The sequence below is a fragment of the Entelurus aequoreus genome, linkage group LG18 (genome assembly GCF_033978785.1).
Source record: "Entelurus aequoreus isolate RoL-2023_Sb linkage group LG18, RoL_Eaeq_v1.1, whole genome shotgun sequence".
NCBI classification, from domain to species: Eukaryota; Metazoa; Chordata; class Actinopteri; order Syngnathiformes; family Syngnathidae; genus Entelurus; species Entelurus aequoreus.
The window spans coordinates 27,862,570-27,880,546 of record NC_084748.1 but is presented as its reverse complement, the minus strand read 5'-3'; the positions used below and the strand labels follow the sequence as shown (position 1 = coordinate 27,880,546).

The 17,977-nt window shown below is 40.3% G+C and overlaps 2 protein-coding genes across 2 annotated transcripts in view; one reads left to right on the top strand and one right to left on the bottom strand.

Annotated features, from left to right (window-relative positions):
- The window catches only part of pvalb7 (parvalbumin 7), a 52,952-nt gene extending 43,773 nt beyond the window's left edge, over positions 1–9,179 (bottom strand). The window contains exon 1 of the mRNA XM_062026850.1: positions 9,016–9,179. Within this exon, the coding sequence (XP_061882834.1) occupies positions 9,016–9,022 (7 nt within the window). The 5' untranslated portion in view covers positions 9,023–9,179. The remainder of the gene's footprint in view (positions 1–9,015) is intronic.
- Positions 1–17,977, top strand: part of ncf4 (neutrophil cytosolic factor 4) — a 54,070-nt gene that overhangs the window by 31,182 nt on the left and 4,911 nt on the right. The window contains exons 7-8 of the mRNA XM_062026849.1: positions 13,668–13,766; positions 16,888–17,039. Coding sequence (XP_061882833.1) covers positions 13,668–13,766; positions 16,888–17,039 — 251 coding nt within the window. The remainder of the gene's footprint in view (positions 1–13,667; positions 13,767–16,887; positions 17,040–17,977) is intronic.

Genomic DNA, 17,977 nt, shown 5'->3' with positions numbered 1-17,977 from the left:
AATTGAGAGAGCTTTGTGTATTCTGGGTTCCTGGAAACTAAGAATTTAGGTGGTCTGGACAGGAAAAATTATTCCAGGGCCTTTCAGAGCAAAATGACTTTGGGGCATAGATGATGGTCCCGGGGACCTTTGGTCGCCTGGTATTTGTTAAAGTTAAATTTAAGGTACCAATGATTGTCACACACACTAGGTGTGGTGAAATTTGTCCTCTACATTTGACCCATCCCCTTGAGGGGAGGAGTAGGCAGCAGCGGTGGCCACGCCCGGGAATCATTTTTGGTGATTTAACCCCCAATTCCAACCCTTGATGCTGAGTGCCAAGCAGGGAGGTAATGGGTCCCATTTGTATAGTCTTTGGTATGACTTGGTCGAGGTTTGAACTCACAACCTGGTGGTCCAGAGGACGACAAGTGGCCCTATTGGGGCCTGATCTGCTAAGATCTCAAATAACAAGTGCTAAATAGTGTGTGAATACAATAACATTGCAAGTACTAGTTGGCGTGTTGCAGGTGATCTACTAAGATTGTGTGCACAATTGATAAGTACAAAAGTACTGCAGTACTGCAGAGGATTTTGTGTGTAGTAGGGTTGTACGGTATACCGGTATTAGTATAGTACCGCGATACTAATGAATCATATTCGGTACTATACTCATACTTGCCAACCTTGAGACCTTCGAATTCACACATTCACACATCAGTGTGTGAATGTGTGAATGTGTGTGTGTGAATGGGTGAATGTGGAAAATAGTGTCAAAGCGCTTTGAGTTCCTTAAAAAAAAGGTAGAAAAGCGCTATACAAGTAAGACCCATTTACCATTTACCATTGGGGGCAGTGTAGAGGTGGGCGGGGTTCGGGGGGCGGGGTTTGGTGGCAGCGGGGGTGTATATTGTAGCCCGGAAGAGTTAGGGATGCAAGGTGTTTATGTTGTGTTACGGTGCGGATGTTCTCCCGAAATGTGTTTGTCATTCTTGTTTGGTGTGGGTTCACAGTGTGGCACATATTTGTAACAGTGCTAAAGTTGTTTATACAGCCACCCTCAGTGTGACCTGTATGGCTGTTGATCAAGTATGTCTTGCAGTCACTTTCGTGTGTATGCAGAAGCCGCATTCAACATCTGACTGGACCGCCACGCTGTTTGTATGGTGAAAAAGCGGACGCGTCGACAGGTTGTAGAGGACGTTAAAAACAGTGCCATCACGGCACGCCCTTAATATTCGGGAGAATGGTTGCCCCGGGAGGTTTTCGGGAGGGGCACTGAAATTCGGGAAAATCGGGAGGGTTGGCAAGTATGACTATACTGCCTCTGAAAAGTACCGGTCCGCCACTACCCGCACCCCCCTCTTCGTCGTCACGTTGTTTCATTGCTGGTATTACAAGCAGACGAGCATGTTCGGTAGCGCACAATCACGGAGTACTTACAAGCAGACACAGTGTGTAGACAGAAAAGGGAGAATGGACGCATTTTGGCTTAAAAACTAACTATAAAGGTGAAGCTTAAACACTAAAACGCCCTCAGAAGAGGTGCTTTAAGACATGACTAGCTAGCTAGCAGCTAACGTCCATCTGCAATCAGCAGTGTTTTAGCTACTTCTAAATCACTAATCCTTGCCTCCATGGCGACAAGTAAAGTAAGTTTCTTACAAGTATCATCCCTGCAGGACGAGGAATAGCTAAACATGCTTCACTACCCACCGTAGCTCACCGGTGTCAAAATGTAAACAAACGCCATTGGTGGATCTACACCGGACATCCACTGTAATGATACTAAATACAAGAGCGTATCTAGTCGATACTACTATGATTACGTCAATATTTTTTGGCATCACAACATCTTCTTTCGTTTTTAAAAAATGTATATTATGTTTATAAACTCAGGAAATATGTACCGGCTGTGCCCTTGGAGACACTCATTTCCCTTCTCATTGAGGACATCCAACCGGTCTATGTTTCTATGCAGCTCACAACTATAATTTTGTGCCATTTCTTCTGGGCTATACAGAAGGGCAATCTAGATAACATAATTTATTTTTAGCACACCGAGGTGAGCTCTGCATGGTAGCCACTGGCATTGGGCCAAAAGCACAGCCAATAACTGTGACTGGAATGATCCACTGCAAGAAAGTGCATGTTGCAACAAGTCGGGATGATTGTTATGAACGCCATTATTATGCAACGCCGTTTGTTTTTCCAGTTACGAGTAATTTAATGCATTACTTTTACGTATGTTACTACGCTGTTAGTGTTACGTTTGATGCAACGAGGCATGCTTCTTTTGTTGTCAACGAGACAGCTTTAGAATCCCATCAAATCCCAACAATTCAATGAAGTGATAACCATCCCAAATAATAATCCTACAATACCACACTTAAGACACAGCCATTGATGTATGTTCGATTGCTTTATTAACTATCAGTGAACACATTTTACAGGAGCTGCCATCAACAATATTTCCTTCCACTTAGTCCAGACCCGGCAGCAGAAAAATATTCAAGGGGGGGCATCAAATTTTTTTCAGGGGGGGCCCTGCCAAAAATTAAAAACCTTCTGCAGGAGTGCGCACGCTTGTTAAAGCCGAAATGCTGGGGCTTCGTCTGTCCACAACTGATTATAACATTTAACACAAACACTTTATATTTGTCGTTATTGTAAAGATATGTGTTTGAGCCTATCTCAGCTGCATTCGGGCGGAAGGCGAGGTACACCGTGGACAAGTCACCACCTCTCTCGAATGAAACACTTTATTAATATTCATAATGTGCATGGACAAAGAGCAGTTAATATTGTGTGTAGCTTTTAACCAAGAAAGGGGGTTTAGCACATCAACATCGGATCAACAACAGTCCTTTTAATTTAAGTTTTCATTTTTCAGAGGGAACTCTCCTGATGGAATCAATAAAATACTATCTATCCATCTAGTCCTCTACAATCTCACTGATATCATAAAAATGGCCATGTCTTTCATTTATCGGACACGATAAAAAGGCTTAAATATTTTCAAACAGATATCGTTATCATAACCACAAATATAAGTGTTTTTCCCACATGTAGTAATCAGTTGTGAACAGGTGAAGCCCGAAAGCGCCGGGAATACATTTTTGGCAGGGATTCAGTTTTTGGCACAACAGCAGCAAATAATATATTTGACTTATAGTTGTGCAGATGTAGCGATCGATGACTAGCCTGCTGACGGCATCATAGCAGTAAAAATTTAATTTAATTTTTTTTTTCATTTATTCATTTATTTCAGGCAATGACATAAAAAAAAAGTACAAGGTTGACAACACGTAATAATATAAATGAGTATAATGTAAAGGTAATGTACAGTATGTAAGCTTGAAGCATGATGGTCCAGTTTTGCCTGAAAGGGAGTGGGAAGAAGATCCTTTATTTAATCCCACCCCCAGTTCTCCATTCAGTGATTAATACATGAGTTTCACCGGTATAGCTCGGTTGGTAGAGTGGCCGTGCCATCAACCTGAGGGTTGCAGGTTCGATCCCCGCTTCCGCCATCCTAGTCACTGCCGTTGTGTCCTTGGGCAAGACACTTTACCCACCTGCTCTCAGTGCCACCCACACTGGTTTAAATGTAACTTAGATATTGTGGTTTCACTATGTAAAGCGCTTTGAGTCACTAGAGAAAAGCGCTATATAAATAGAATTCACTTCACACTTCACTTCACTTTGTTTAAGGATTATAATACAAATGTTGTATCATAGTGTCATTACCACAGGTAACAATAAGTATTGCACTGTCACCAATGTTCCCTCTAATTTGTTATGTTTGTGAGCAAACGCAAAAACTCCCTGAGCATTCAGTGGAGCACATGTGAGCAACATCAGATGTGCACACTGTGGCCACACCAGCGTCACACCTGTCCCAAACCTGACATCATAACAATTTAAATGTTTTATTAAAATAATTTTCTGATATAAGTGATTTTGCCCTCTTACAATGACAATAACAAAAAAACATGTTTTTCATGACCTATGTGCTAGTATTGTATGTCTGGCTGCGGGTCCTGCCTTTAAAAGAAATGTTACCCCTTTTAGAGATTACATTTAGTTCCTCTAACTTTCTGTCTGTAAAATACATCTTTTTATTAGTATTTATGAAATCTAGTGACAACATTTCATGAATAATATCCTTAGATTAACATTCTTAATAAATGGCAGTAAAATAAGCACACATCTGATTGAGGAGTCAGAGTGTTACAACCTGGCATTTACACATTGTGTGGCGTTGGGGTTGTCCGACTTTTTGTGTGGCCATAAACGCAGCACTGGCTAAGTGCCATGAGTGCGTGTGTTGGTGCTGGTGAGACAGAGCGAGCGGCTTCTGTTGAAACGACAGATGACAAAGTTGGTTTAAGCCTGGTTTGTATGGCAGAAAATTACCAGTTTTTATAGATACAAGTTTTTTTTACTCATGTTTTTGGTGTGGTTACAAACAGTTTTGCTCAATAAAGTGATTGATGGAATTCCTGTCCGTAAAGTGTCTCGACAGACGATAATTGAACTGTGTTGACAAAGATTGTTTTATTCATTGGGGCCACTCTTGTTGTCACTTGTCACTCATAGAGTTGCATTGCAAAATCATACAGAATAAATTGTAATGTGTTTATTTTATTTAAAGTTCAGATGGGATTTTTGATTTTCTGCGCGGCATTAATTTGCTGTGCGCAGAGGACGCGTGAGCAGTGTGCAATTGCGCAGGCGCGCACCTTAGAGGGAACGTTGACTGTAACAATAATTTGTATCAACAATGTAGGAAGGATGAATATACCAACAATGGTAATAGACAAAATACCAACAATGGTAATAGACAACATAGCAATAATGGTAAGTAAACATTGAGCACATGTTAACACTTTGAGACAGAGTACAACAGCAGGTCAAATTAAAGACCCTCATCTCTATATTTGAACCAGACCCCATGTTTGTAGAATAGTTTAAATCGATTAATAGTTTGGCATTGCTTGTGTTGTAAGTCCAGTTTGTTCCATAGTTTTACATACAGACACACAAAAATGTTTACGCATGGTTTTGAGCTCTCGGCAATGAGAAATATCCAATTCTATCCAAAATATCCAAAATGAAACGTGTCCTCTTCAAATTCTCCCAGGTGTACACATATTACGATGTGGAACATGTTAAATCCTCACATGTTGTTTTTGGCAGTCACTTCATCATCTGATTGGCTCTCGTTCATAATTAACCCTCACCCCTCTTTCAATGTATGCCATTGAAGAGCTGCGATTGGACTTGAACTGGGTGTAGTGTAGCGGTTCACAAGGCAGTTAGTCTTCATGCAGGTCTTACATTTCTGTCACTGTGCTTCTAAAGTGGAAACCACTAAAGTGTTTAGAGTCTCAGGGGTCTCGTTACCTCCTCCTGCCATAGTATACATGTTTTTATTTTCAGCAGATTCCTGCTTCTGTAAAAAAAAAAAAAAAAAAAAAAAAAAAAGATATTACTGCTCTCTCACTGCACATCCTTTCACCAACGCCAAAACTCAGAGAATTCTTTTTTTACTCGGTGCTGTAACCATGGAAACAAGGTTTGCAGTTCCGAGCTGGCCTGAAGCTACTGTAGTTGGGGCCCAACAATCCAGCTGTAGACAAAGCTCTAGCTGAGCCCTACAGTGTGATAGTACAGTATGCTGCTCTTCATCAATCGCACTCCTCCTCCTCTTCGCTCCTGCTCATCAACAGGCGGAGGCTTTTACAAGCTCGTTAAGGCCGGGCTCGTCTAATTGCACAAGATAATTGCTCATGCAGGCCTGACCCCAGGGGTCATTTAGAGTCTTTACATCTGCAAACGAGCTGCATGCAACTGTAGACAAACTCCTTTGGACTCAATGATGTCTAAACTGATCTTGTTTCAGTCTTTGGCTGGTTTGCAGCATAAAGCAGCTGTTCGCTTGGACCCCCCCCCTCCCCCCAAACACACACTCTGTTTTTCTTTGTAAAGCTTTTACACGACTGCCGTTTCACTCCTTTTTTTTTTAATTAATTATTCTTTATTGCTGATTAAATCTATCTACAAAGTATTAACCTGGTACATGTTGAATACAGGATGTGAACAAACTATCAGCAAGTGCAGAAACAAGGAGAAGGGGTAGGAGTTATTAAATAAGTTCTGCTTCTTCCTACACCATTTCAGGCATGTTGAATTGTGGAAGTGTAAACATGTGATCTATTTCTAAACCACAAGTGTCAAACTCAAGGCAGGGGGGGCAGATCCGGCCCGCCACATCATCTTATTTGGCTCACAAAAGCCTGAAAGTAATGTGCGTCAATAAAGCACATAATATTTATTTCTAAATGTATTCGTTCTTTAAAATTTTACCAAAAAAAAAATGTACATGCAATTGCATGCTTATGAATTGCAAAGTTTATTATCTGATCATGCAAAAAATATACTATCATATATTACACAACATCTTTGTTACATTAAATATACATGTTGTACAGACCAAAAGTTTGGACACACCTTCTCATTTTAATGCGTTTTCTTTATTTTCATGACTATTTACATTGTAGATAGTCACTGAAGGCATCAAAACTATGACACCTGTGAAGTGAAAACCCTTTCAGATGACTTTTCAGAATGCCAAGAGTGTGCAAAGCAGTAATCAGAGCAAAGGGTGGCTATTTTGAAGAAACTAGAATATAAAACATGTTTTCAGAACTTATTTCACCTTTTTTTGTTAAGCACAACTCCACGTGTTCATTCATAGTTTTGATGCCTTCAGTGACAATCTACAATGTAAATAGTCATGAAAATAAAGAAAACGCATTGAAATGAGAAGGTGTGTCCAAACTTTTGGCCTGTACTGTACTTATGATTTCAAAGCAGGTCATCATCAATTTGTACGTTAAAAAAAAATTATAAAAAATTTAATTCATAGGCTTTTGTGTAATTATGTTATCAGGAGGGGATTTTACATTAATATTCAGATATATTTACTGTGACAAGCAGCCCTCACATGGCAGCCAAAACATGTTCTAAAAATTACCCTTACTAGATTGAATTCTAATCACAGCATATCATAGCAATAAAATGCTTGTTTCTTACGGTATCCATAATGTGGTGCATTATTTGGTCTTTGAATTTTTTTGTTTTTTTAATAAAAACTATTAACACAAATTTTAGCATGTGTATCAGCATTCCCAGATTAATGTGTGAAGTTGTATACAACAGAGCAGAGCAAAAAGGACTAATCCCTTAATGTGCTTCTTCTCCCTCTCAACACTTCCTCGTGACATCCACCCAGAACTCCCCACCCCAGCAACAGTCCTGCCTGAAGTCATACATTTTTTATTTATTGTGTATTTTGTGTACATGCGTGCGCTCCTTGGCAGAGTCAAGATTATCTGCATGGATCGTTACACTAACCTGGCCTCTTTTTTTGAGGCAAAGTTGAACGAAAAGATACTTGGTGTGCACTTCGGTATTTTTATGACGGGACCAAATGCTGCTCGGTAAAGAACACATGCATGAAATAAGGACTTAATAGGACAGCTTTCGTGACATATTGCCTGACGTAACTGAGGTATTCCAAACCAAAATACCGCCTGCTGTCGAATACGTTGGTCATTTTTACATTTCTTAAAATTTGAAGTGGAATAATCAGATTTTTTAAACACCCCAAAACATATTCTTGTTTTTGTTTTTTTTGTCTTTGTGTGTGCAGTACTTTGCAGTTATTATATTGGTAACACTTTAGTATGGGGAACATATTCTAAGTAACAAAGACTTAAATTAGAGTTATTTGGACACTAGGGGAACATATAAGGGTTAGGGTTACTAATAAGCAATAATTCTGAAGTTATTAAGGGAAGACTCTTAGTTAATGGCTTACTGCAGTGGTTCTCAACCTTTTTTCAGTGATGTACCCCCTGTGAACATTTTTTTAATTCAAGTACCCCCTAATCAGAGCAAAGCATTTTTGGTTGAAAAAAAGAGATAAAGAAGTAAAATACAGTACTATGTCATCAGTTTCTGATTTATTAAATTGCATAATAGTGCAAATTATTGCTAATTTTTTGTGGTCTTTCTTGAACTATTTGGAAAAAAACATATAAAAATAACTAAAAATTTGTTGAAAAATAAACAAGTGATTCAATTATAAATAAAGATTTCTACACATAGAAGTAATCATCAACTTAAAGTGCCCTCTTTGGGGATTGTAATAGAGATCCATCTGGATTCATGGACTTAATTCTAAACATTTCTTCACAAAAAAAGAAATCTTTAACATCAATATTTATGGAACATGTCCACAAAAAATCTAGCTGTCAACACTGAATATTGCATTGTTGCATTTCTTTTCACAGTTCTTTTTGACAGACATTTAAAAAAATCTCACGTACCCTTTGGCATACCTTCAAGTACCCCCAGGGGTACGCGTACCCCCATTTGAGAACCACTGGCTTACTGGTTGTATAATAAGGCCATGCAGAATAAGGCATTAATAAGTACTTAATAATGACTGCTTAAGAGCCAATATGTTTCTAATTTGCATGTTAATAAGCAACTAATTAATGGTGAATATGTTCCCCATACTAAAGTGTTACCATTATATTTTAACTAGATTCCAATGAAATATTGAACAAAGCACTTGAAGTAAATTGGAACGACACAGCCCCAAATCAGGTATAAATTGTCCATTTCAAAACTTAATATAGTCATTATATTTGTCAAATGTTGCCTTCTGTGTCCTTCAGCGGTTACAAACATGAAGTATTCAGTAGCTCCCACCTGTTGAATAAGATGTATTATTTAGCTCTTCTTTTTTTCTTTTTTAACCTCACTGCACACTCAAGTTTTAGGCCATTTGATGCTGCGTTTAGGTTTATCTGAATTTCCGCTTCCCTATCAAGACAAGGGAACCAAAACCACATAGAAAGTACACACATTTGTAAGTAGCAGACAATACCATACGATTAAAGAAGTGTTGTTTTTTTTTTTAATGAAATGAATATGAGATATTGTCCTGCGGTCACTCACCACACATCGTCCCTTAAAGTTGATCCCGATTTCCTCACTCGCTGCGAGCCAAGCGGACAGCAAAGGCAGCAGTGATCTGTCAGCCTCGCACCTCTGTGTGAAAATTTCACTATTCCTACCTCCTCCTCCTCCTCTTCTTCTTCACCTCCCTCCTACTGGCTCCTCATTCTTTTTTTGGCCATCACTCTGTCTCTGCCTCTGTTGCACTCATTGCGCTTGATGTGATGATGCTGATGATGGTGCTCCTTGCATCACTAGCCCGACGACACTTATTAGCTCCCTCTGCGCGCTCATCTTCAAAAAAGGGTGGTCCTGATGGAAAAAAAGCTGCTCACATGCACACTTGATCACTTACCAAAACAGTATTTTTCTCATGAGAAATCCTACAAATAGCAACAGCAATCATGCAAGTGTAAAAAGAAGTGATTAACTGTTAGACCGCATGCAAAATAACTATATATGTATATGTGGGCAGCACAGTGAAATAAGAAGGTCCTGGGGTCGATCCCCAGGCTCGGGGTCTTTCTGTGTGGAGTTTGCATGTTCTCCCCGTGACTGCGTGGGTTCCCTCCGGGTACTCTGGCTTCCTCCCACCTCCAAAGACATGCACCTGGGAATAGGTTGATTGGCAACACTAAATTGGCCCTAGTGTGTGAATGTGAGTGTGAATGATGTGAGTGTGAATGTTGTCTGTCTATCTGTGTTGGCTCTGGGATGAGGTGGCGACTTGTCCATGGTGAACCCCGCCTTCCGCCCGAATGCACCTGGGATAGGCTCCAGCAACTCCTGCGTCCCCGAGAGGGACAAGCGGTAGAAAATGAATGGGATGGCACATTGTAAATGGTAAATAAAAACAGAATACAATGATTTGCAAATCATTTTCAACCTATATGCAATTGAATAGACTGCAAAGACAAGATATTTAAAGGCCTACTGAAATGATTTTTTAAAATTTAAACGGGAATAGCAGATCCATTCTATGTGTCATACTTGATCATTTCGCGATATTGCCATATTTTTGCTGAAAGGATTTAGTAGAGAAAATCGACGATAAAGTTCGCAACTTTTGCTCGCTGATAAAAAAAAGCCTTGCCTGTACCGGAAGTAGCGTGACGTCACAGGAGCTAGTATTCCTCACAATTCCCCATTGTTTACAATGGAGCGAGAGAGATTTGGACCGAGAAAGTGATGATTACCCCATTAATTTGAGCGAGGATGAAAGATTCGTGGATGAGGAACGTTACAGTGAATGACTTGAGAGGCAGCGATGGACGTATCTTTTTTCGCTCTGACCGTAACTTAGGTACAAGCTGGCTCATTGGATTCCACACTCTCCTTTTTCTATTGTAGATCACAGATTTGTATTTTAAACCACCTCGGATACTATATCCTCTTGAAAATGAGAGTCGAGAACACGAAATGGACATTCAGTGCCTTTTATCTCCACGACAATACATCGGCGAAATGCTTTAGCTACGAGCTAACGTGATAGCATTTTGCTTTAACTGCATATAGAAACAAAAGAAATAAACCCCTGATTGGAAGTATAGATAGAAAATCAACAATACTATTAAACTGTGGACATGTAAATACACGGTTAATGCTTTCCAGGCTGGCGAAGGTTAACAATGCTGTGCTAACGACGCCATTGAAGCTAACTTAGCAATCGGACTGCACAGAGCTATGCTAAAAACATTAGCTCTCCACCTACGCCAGCCAGCCCTCATTTGCTCATCAACACCCGTGCTCACCTGCGTTCCAGTGATCGGCAGAAGGACGAAGGACTTCACCCGATGCGTTTGGCGGCCCGGAGACGTAGGAAGTCAAGGTGGAGTCGGCGGCTAGCGCGGCTAGCGCGGCTAGCGCGGCTAGCGCGGCTAGCGCTCCAACAAAGTCCTCCTGGTTGTGTTGCTGTAGTCCGCTGCTAATACACTGATCCCACCTACAACTGTCTTCTTTGCAGCCTTCATTGTTCATTAAAAAAATTGCAAAAGATGTCCAGAATACTGTGGAATTATGAAATGAAAACAGAGCTTTTTGTATAGGATTCTACGGGGTACCATAACTTCCGTTACTCGGACTTCGTCACGCGCATACGTCATCATACCGCGATGTTTCAGCCGGATATTTCCCGGGAATTTTAAAATGTCACTTTATAAGTTAACCCGGCCGTATTGGCATGTGTTGCAATGTTAAGATTTCATCATTGATATATAAACTATCAGACTGCGTGGTCGGTAGTAGTGGCTTTCAGTAGGCCTTTAATGTTCGAACTAAGAAACGTAATGTTTTTTTGGAAATAATCATTAACTTAAAATTTAATGGCAGCAAAGTTGGGACAGCGGCATTTCCTTTTAACAACACTCAGTAAACGTTTGAGAACTGAGGAGACCAATTTTTGAAGCTTTTCAGGTGGAATTGTTTCCCATTCTTGCATGATGTACAGCTTGAGTTGTGGTATTTTAGGCTGCATAATGTGCCACACATTTTCAATGGGAGACAGGTCTGGACTACAGGCAGGCCAGTCTAGTACCCGCTCTCCTTTACTATGAAGCCACGCTGTTGTAACTCGTGGCTTGGCATTGTCTTGCTGAAATAAGCAGGGGCGTCCATGATAACGTTGCTTGGATGGCAACATATAAATGGGTTATACTTATATAGCGCTTTTCTACCTTCAAGGTACTCAAAGCGCTTTGACACTATTTCCACATTCACCCATTCACACACACATTCACACACTGATGGCGGGAGCTGCCATGCAAGGCCCTAACCACGACCCATCAGGAGCAAGGGTGAAGTGTCTTGCTCAAGGACACAACGGACGTGACGAGGTTGGTAGAAGGTGGGGATTGAACCAGGAACCCTCAGGTTGCTGGCACGGCCACTCTCCCAACTGCGCCACGCCGTCCCCATGTTGCTCCAAAACCTGTTTGTACCTTTCATCATTAATGGCGCCTTCACAGATGTGTAAATTACCCATGCCTTGGGCACTAATACACCCCCATACCATCACAGATGATGGCTTTTGAACTTTGCGCCTAGAACAATCCGGATGGTTCTTTTCCACTTTGTTTCCGCAGGACACGACGTTCACAGTTTCCAAAAACAATTTGAAATGTGCACTCGTCAGACCACAGAACACTTTTCCATTTTGCATCAGTCCATCCTAGATGAGCTCGGGCCCAGCGAAGCCAGCGGCGTTTCTGGGTGTTGTTGATAAATGTCTTTCGCTTTGCATAGTAGAGTTTTAACTTGCACTTACAGATGTAGCGACAAACTGTAGTTACTGACAGTGGTTTTCTGAGGTGTTCCTGAGCCCATGTGGTGATATCCTTTACACACTGATGTCGCTTTTTGATGCAGTACCGCCTGAAGGATCCAAGGTCTGTATTATCATCAGTGATTTCTCCAGATTCTCTGAACCTTTTGATGATATTACGGACCGTAGATGGTGAAATCCCTAAATTCCTTGCCATAGCTCGTTGAGAAATGTTGTTCTTAAACTGTTCGGCAATTTGCTCACGCATTTGTTCACAGAGTGGTGACCCTCGCCCCATCCTTGTTTGTGTATGACTGAGCATTTCATGGAAGCTGCTTTTATACCCAACCATGGCACTCACTTGTTGCCAATTAGCCTGTTCACCTGTGGGATGTTCCAAATAAGTGTTTGCTGAGCATTCCTCAACTTTCTCAGTCTTTTTGCCACTTGTGCCAGCTTTTTTAAAACGCGTCGCAGCCATCAAATTCCAAGTGAGCTAGTATTTGCAAAAAATAACGTTTTCCAGTTCGAACGTTAAGTATCTTGTCTTTGCAGTCTATTCAATTGAATATAGGGTGAAAAGGATTTGCAAATCATTGTATTATGTTTTTATTTACAATTTACACAACGAGCCAACTTTACTGGTTTTGGGGTTTGTATAATATTAGAAAGTTCAGTGAGCAGGTTGTGTTATGCGTGACCATGAGTGTTGACTTTTTACGCTGGTTGAATATTTTTTTCTGCGCCATGACTAGAAAAGGTGGTTTGGATTGGGTCATATAAGTAACTGCTGTGCTAGTGGCTTCGAGAAAGTACATGTCATGCTCACTGAACCTGCTTTACTCATGACGTCCAGAGGATGATGATAAAATGCCACCTGTCAGACCGCCCTGCTAATTTAATGCAAACATCCAGCCAGTTTGCTTATTGAACTCCTGCCCCCTGGACTACATCGTCAGATTGCAATGGTGAACTCTTGCAAAGCTCTTTGGGTACCACTTTACCATATATGGAGATATCAGCTGACATCACACTTTGGAAAAAAAAAATCACAAAATTGGGCAAAGTCCAAACGGCTTATTTGGAGGAAGTATGAAGGAAAACAAGATGTTTTATAAATATCTCCGCCAAAGGTTTGATTTCAAATTTTTGGGACTTATACAGATGCCAAATACACAAAAACAGATACCAATAGGTAAGAAAAGTTGGTTTTACATAATAGGTCCGCTTTAATAATAGCAGGTAAAAACAGGAAAAATACTCTTGACTTTATTAATGATGATTCACAATTTGCCAAACATTTCTAACATTCTTCCAAGTTGAGTACAGTAACAAAACAGCTCTGAGAACACGTTAGGATGCTCAAGTCTCACCTCAATGTCTTTCTTTCTAGGCCATGTTTGACTTTTGCGGAAGCAGCAAAGCAGAGTTGAACCTAAAGAGAGGAGACTTGGTGTTCCTGCTGCATCGAGTCAACCCCGACTGGCTGGAGGTAAAGTAAGGAACTTAAGGATTTTCCATAACAGGTTTACGGCTCTCTCAATATGTGTGAATTAGTACGCCTCTGTGCTGTACTGAAAGATCTGATTAGAATACTGTACATGTACGGCTGCAACATGATCAAGGCTTACTAGCCATCATGTACATTGTGCCTTATTCTCCCACCTGCTTAAGTAAAAAAAGGTATGCAACTGTGCGGATTCTGGCTGTGCGGCTTTCTCCCACTCGACTTACGTCTGTCACAGCGCACCTTTATCCAAGATGCGTGCTTTGGGTGGAGCAACCCTTAAATGTGGGATTTCCCTATCAAATCTATTCTCTCATCTATTTAAGTACTTAGTAAGGGTGGCTGGAAAAAGTCCAGCACCCCTGGAAAATGAAACAATATATTGCACTTGAAGTTTGAATGCAGTCTACACCACAGGTAATAAAATTATAAAATAAACTTCCAGAAAAATATCTACCCTGATCGCTTTAATTGAGACATCTGGCAACATTCATTGAGATGAGGCTAAAAGCACAATAATGCCACCCAGGATTAACTGTCAAAACCTATAATGCACATCCCTGTCTTGTGAGTCCAACCACAGCAGAAGGGGACTGCACATATATATGCCATGTTTTTAACATCCTGGTACTAACACACTTTTAATGCATCTTCAGTGTTGGCGCTAAGAATTTTCAAAATGGGGTCCCAGGGACCCCATGAAGTCATAAAAATGGGGTCCAACAGTACATTTTTGGGGTCCCACTTTTTTGTAACCATTTTGAAAACAAATGACAAATGTATGCATTATCCTGTTACATCTCACATTCTATATTGTGTTTTGGAAAAAATTTGTCATAAACATTACTTAATTCATTAAAAAAAATTTCACAAAAAAAACACATTTTTATGCATATGTAAATGTTTTAAGTTATAAACATTCTTTCATTTTCTTCTTCCCTTCATGGATCTAAACTTTACGGCTGCCGGTATGTTTTTCTATATTTTCATTTGAATAGTTGTAGGTGTATTTATTACAGTACAAAAGTGTAAAACGTTTTTTGCTTCGGTCATGAAATGATGATAATGGTGTGCCAGGGCATACATGCATATGACAAATTGAATTGATTATTCTCACCTGTATGTAGATCATCAGTCGTTTAAAAACCGCCACATCTACACTTTCATGGCAAATAATGTCAACAAACTGTCAAGACTTGGACTTTGGCGTGGTTTGTTCTCCCGTAGTGCAAACGAATTGGACCGGACATGGCGTGAAGTTAAATACATAATTTAATAATAGACTATAAAAAGTATAAACAAAGGGCGCGCACAAAGCGGGGAACAAACTTAGCCAATAAAACAAAACTAGCACAAAGACAGAACTATGGAAAAAAGGAACAAACAAAAGGCGCTCACAGCGGAGGTACAAAACAGTGGTTTGAATAAACAAAAAACTTACGTGGCAAGAAAAGAGCAGCATGAACTATGACCTGGACAGAGTAAGCAGCGTGTCAAGAGTGCAGAGCATGAATGTGATGTCGCCAGGCCGACCAACAGAAAATGACAGGCTTAAATAGTCGTGTGGTGATTGAAAACAGGTGCATGAGTTCAAATGAATCAGGTGCGTGAGTCCAAGACGTGAAACAGGTGACACTAATGGTTGTCAAGGTAACAAACAAACAAACAAGGAAGTGCAACCAGGAACTAAAAAGAGTCCAAAAAACAAACAGCACATGGCCAAACAAAAACATGATCAACACAGACATGACACAAACTTAGAATTTGGCAAGTTAGTTTCAATGTAATTTAATAAAGTGGCACTCAATGCTTCTAGCATTTCATCTCAGGCTTAGTGATGGCCATAAGCTGTGTGTTCTCCTTTAAAAATGGCGGTATGTGGGGTGAGTGACGTGTGTAAGTGAGTGGGCAGGTAGAGGGAGCGCTAGCATGTTCAGGAGTGTTAATAGCATGGTGGATGTCCGCTTGGCTTTGTGGAAAACATAAAGAAAGAGTTGTAACAAATCGACGGCCTCGTCATTCCGACCAAAGAGCGGATCTGTAGGGATCCACTGCCGGGTACAGTGGAGGGTGTTACCCCCAACAATACATCGGCACTGGAGGGAAGGTCTCCCCCACGCTCCTCAACCACGGTCTGGGAGCAGACCGGGAAAGGTGTAACATGATGTTTCTTGGTGCCTGGTGAGGCTGGATATTTGAAAATCAGCGCACCTGGTCGTAAAGGTGTTCTTTTTATTAGCTCGTTTGCATGGCGTGCAAAACATCTTTCCATCGTCATAAGTGAGCCATTTGCTGAAAAGTGTCTTCTGAAGCCACTTTTCATTGAAGCTTCGCTTCTTGGATTTATTGCTCGCCATGACCAAAACAATAACATGCGGGAGTTGTAATACCGGAAATGCAGTATTTGTGATCGATAAAACTTTCGGCGAATCAAAATTTAAGAAATTGTACCGAAAAGTGCATTACTTTGAAGTCGATTAATAATTAATAATAATTAATAATTTGACCTGGCAAATATAAACAAAACAAAAAAGCGATAATCGATAAAAAAACAAGCAAACCGGGCGGTAAATTTTTTTTTATAATATCCACGTCCTAGGGATGCGCGGACTTCCAGAAATTTGTCCTTTCTGATTTCAATGCATAAAAAGACACAAAAAGTGCGTTAACGCCAACACTGATATTATTTCACCTGGACCATGACTGTGTGATTATTTAATAGAGAATACATATATAATGTAAGTCTATCAATTGATTCAATGAATGCATACAGTACACGCACTACATCACCATGACGACACATGTAAGCCTGGCCTAGATGGATACGGCCTTTTCAACATTCACACGTGTTGGTAAAACCCCACGTTTCATGATTCTCACACAACCAAGAAAAAAAAGCGTCATGGAAAAGTCTGCCTCATTAGTAATGAGCCCGCTTTTATTCACGACTGAAGTACTTTTGCCTCACTTACAAGGGGTGGATGGGGGAATACGAATAACAGAAACACGTACACACAAACGGGAGAATAAGGCACATTGTGCATTAGCTAATAAGTCAAAAGGATAAATCCTGTTGCACATCCCTCACTGTATTATTTCCCTTCAGGGCACCACCAATGACCAGACGGGTATTTTCCCAGAATCATTTGTGAAGATCATCAAGCCCCTCCCAGAGAGCGAATCTGAGGGAGAAAGTGGCGGCTCCACCTTTAGCTGTCTGCGATGCTACTTGCTCACCCCTGATGGAGTCGACACCAGGTGTGTGTCTGGTATATATATATATATATATATATATATATATATATATATATATATATATATATATATATATATATATATATATATATATATATATATATATATATATATAGTGTTGTAGAAATTATTGGAAACTCAAGTTTCAAACTTGAGTTTCCAATAATTTCTACAACTCTTATTTTTTTGTGATAGAGTGATTGGAGCACATAATTGTTTGTCACAAAAAACATTCATGAAGTTTGGTTATTTTATGAATTTATTATGGCTCTACTGAAAATGTGACCAAATCTGCTGGGTCAAAAGTATACTTACAGCAATGTTAATATTTGGTTACAGGTCCCTTGGCAAGTTTCACTGCAATAAGGCGCTTTTGGTAGCCATCCACAAGCTTCTGGCAAGCTTCTGCTTGGATTTTTTAACTCTCCTTTTGCCTAAAATTGGTGCAGTTCATCTAAATTTGTTGGTTTTCTGACATGGACTTGTTTCTTCAGCATTGTCCACACATTTAAGCCAGGACTTTGGGAAGGCCATTCCAAAACCTTAATTCTAGTCTGATTTAGCCATTCCTTTAGCACTTTTGACGTGTGTTTAGGGTCATTGTCCTTTTGGAACACCCAACTGCGCCCAAGACCCATCCTCCGAGCTGATGATTTTAGGTTATCCAGAAGATATTTTTAATTGTCCCATTTACTCTCTGTAAAGCACCAGTTCTGTTGGCAGCAAAACAGGCCCAGAGCATAATACTACCACCACCATGCTTGACGGTAGTTATGGTGTTCCTGGGATTAAAGGCCTCACCTTTTCTCCTCCAAACATATTGCTGAGGCTTGTGGCTAAACAGCTCAATATTTGGAGAAGAAAAGGTGAGGCTGTTAATCCCAGGAACACCTGGCCTACCGTCAAGCATGGTGGTGGTAGTATTATGCTCTGGGCCTGTT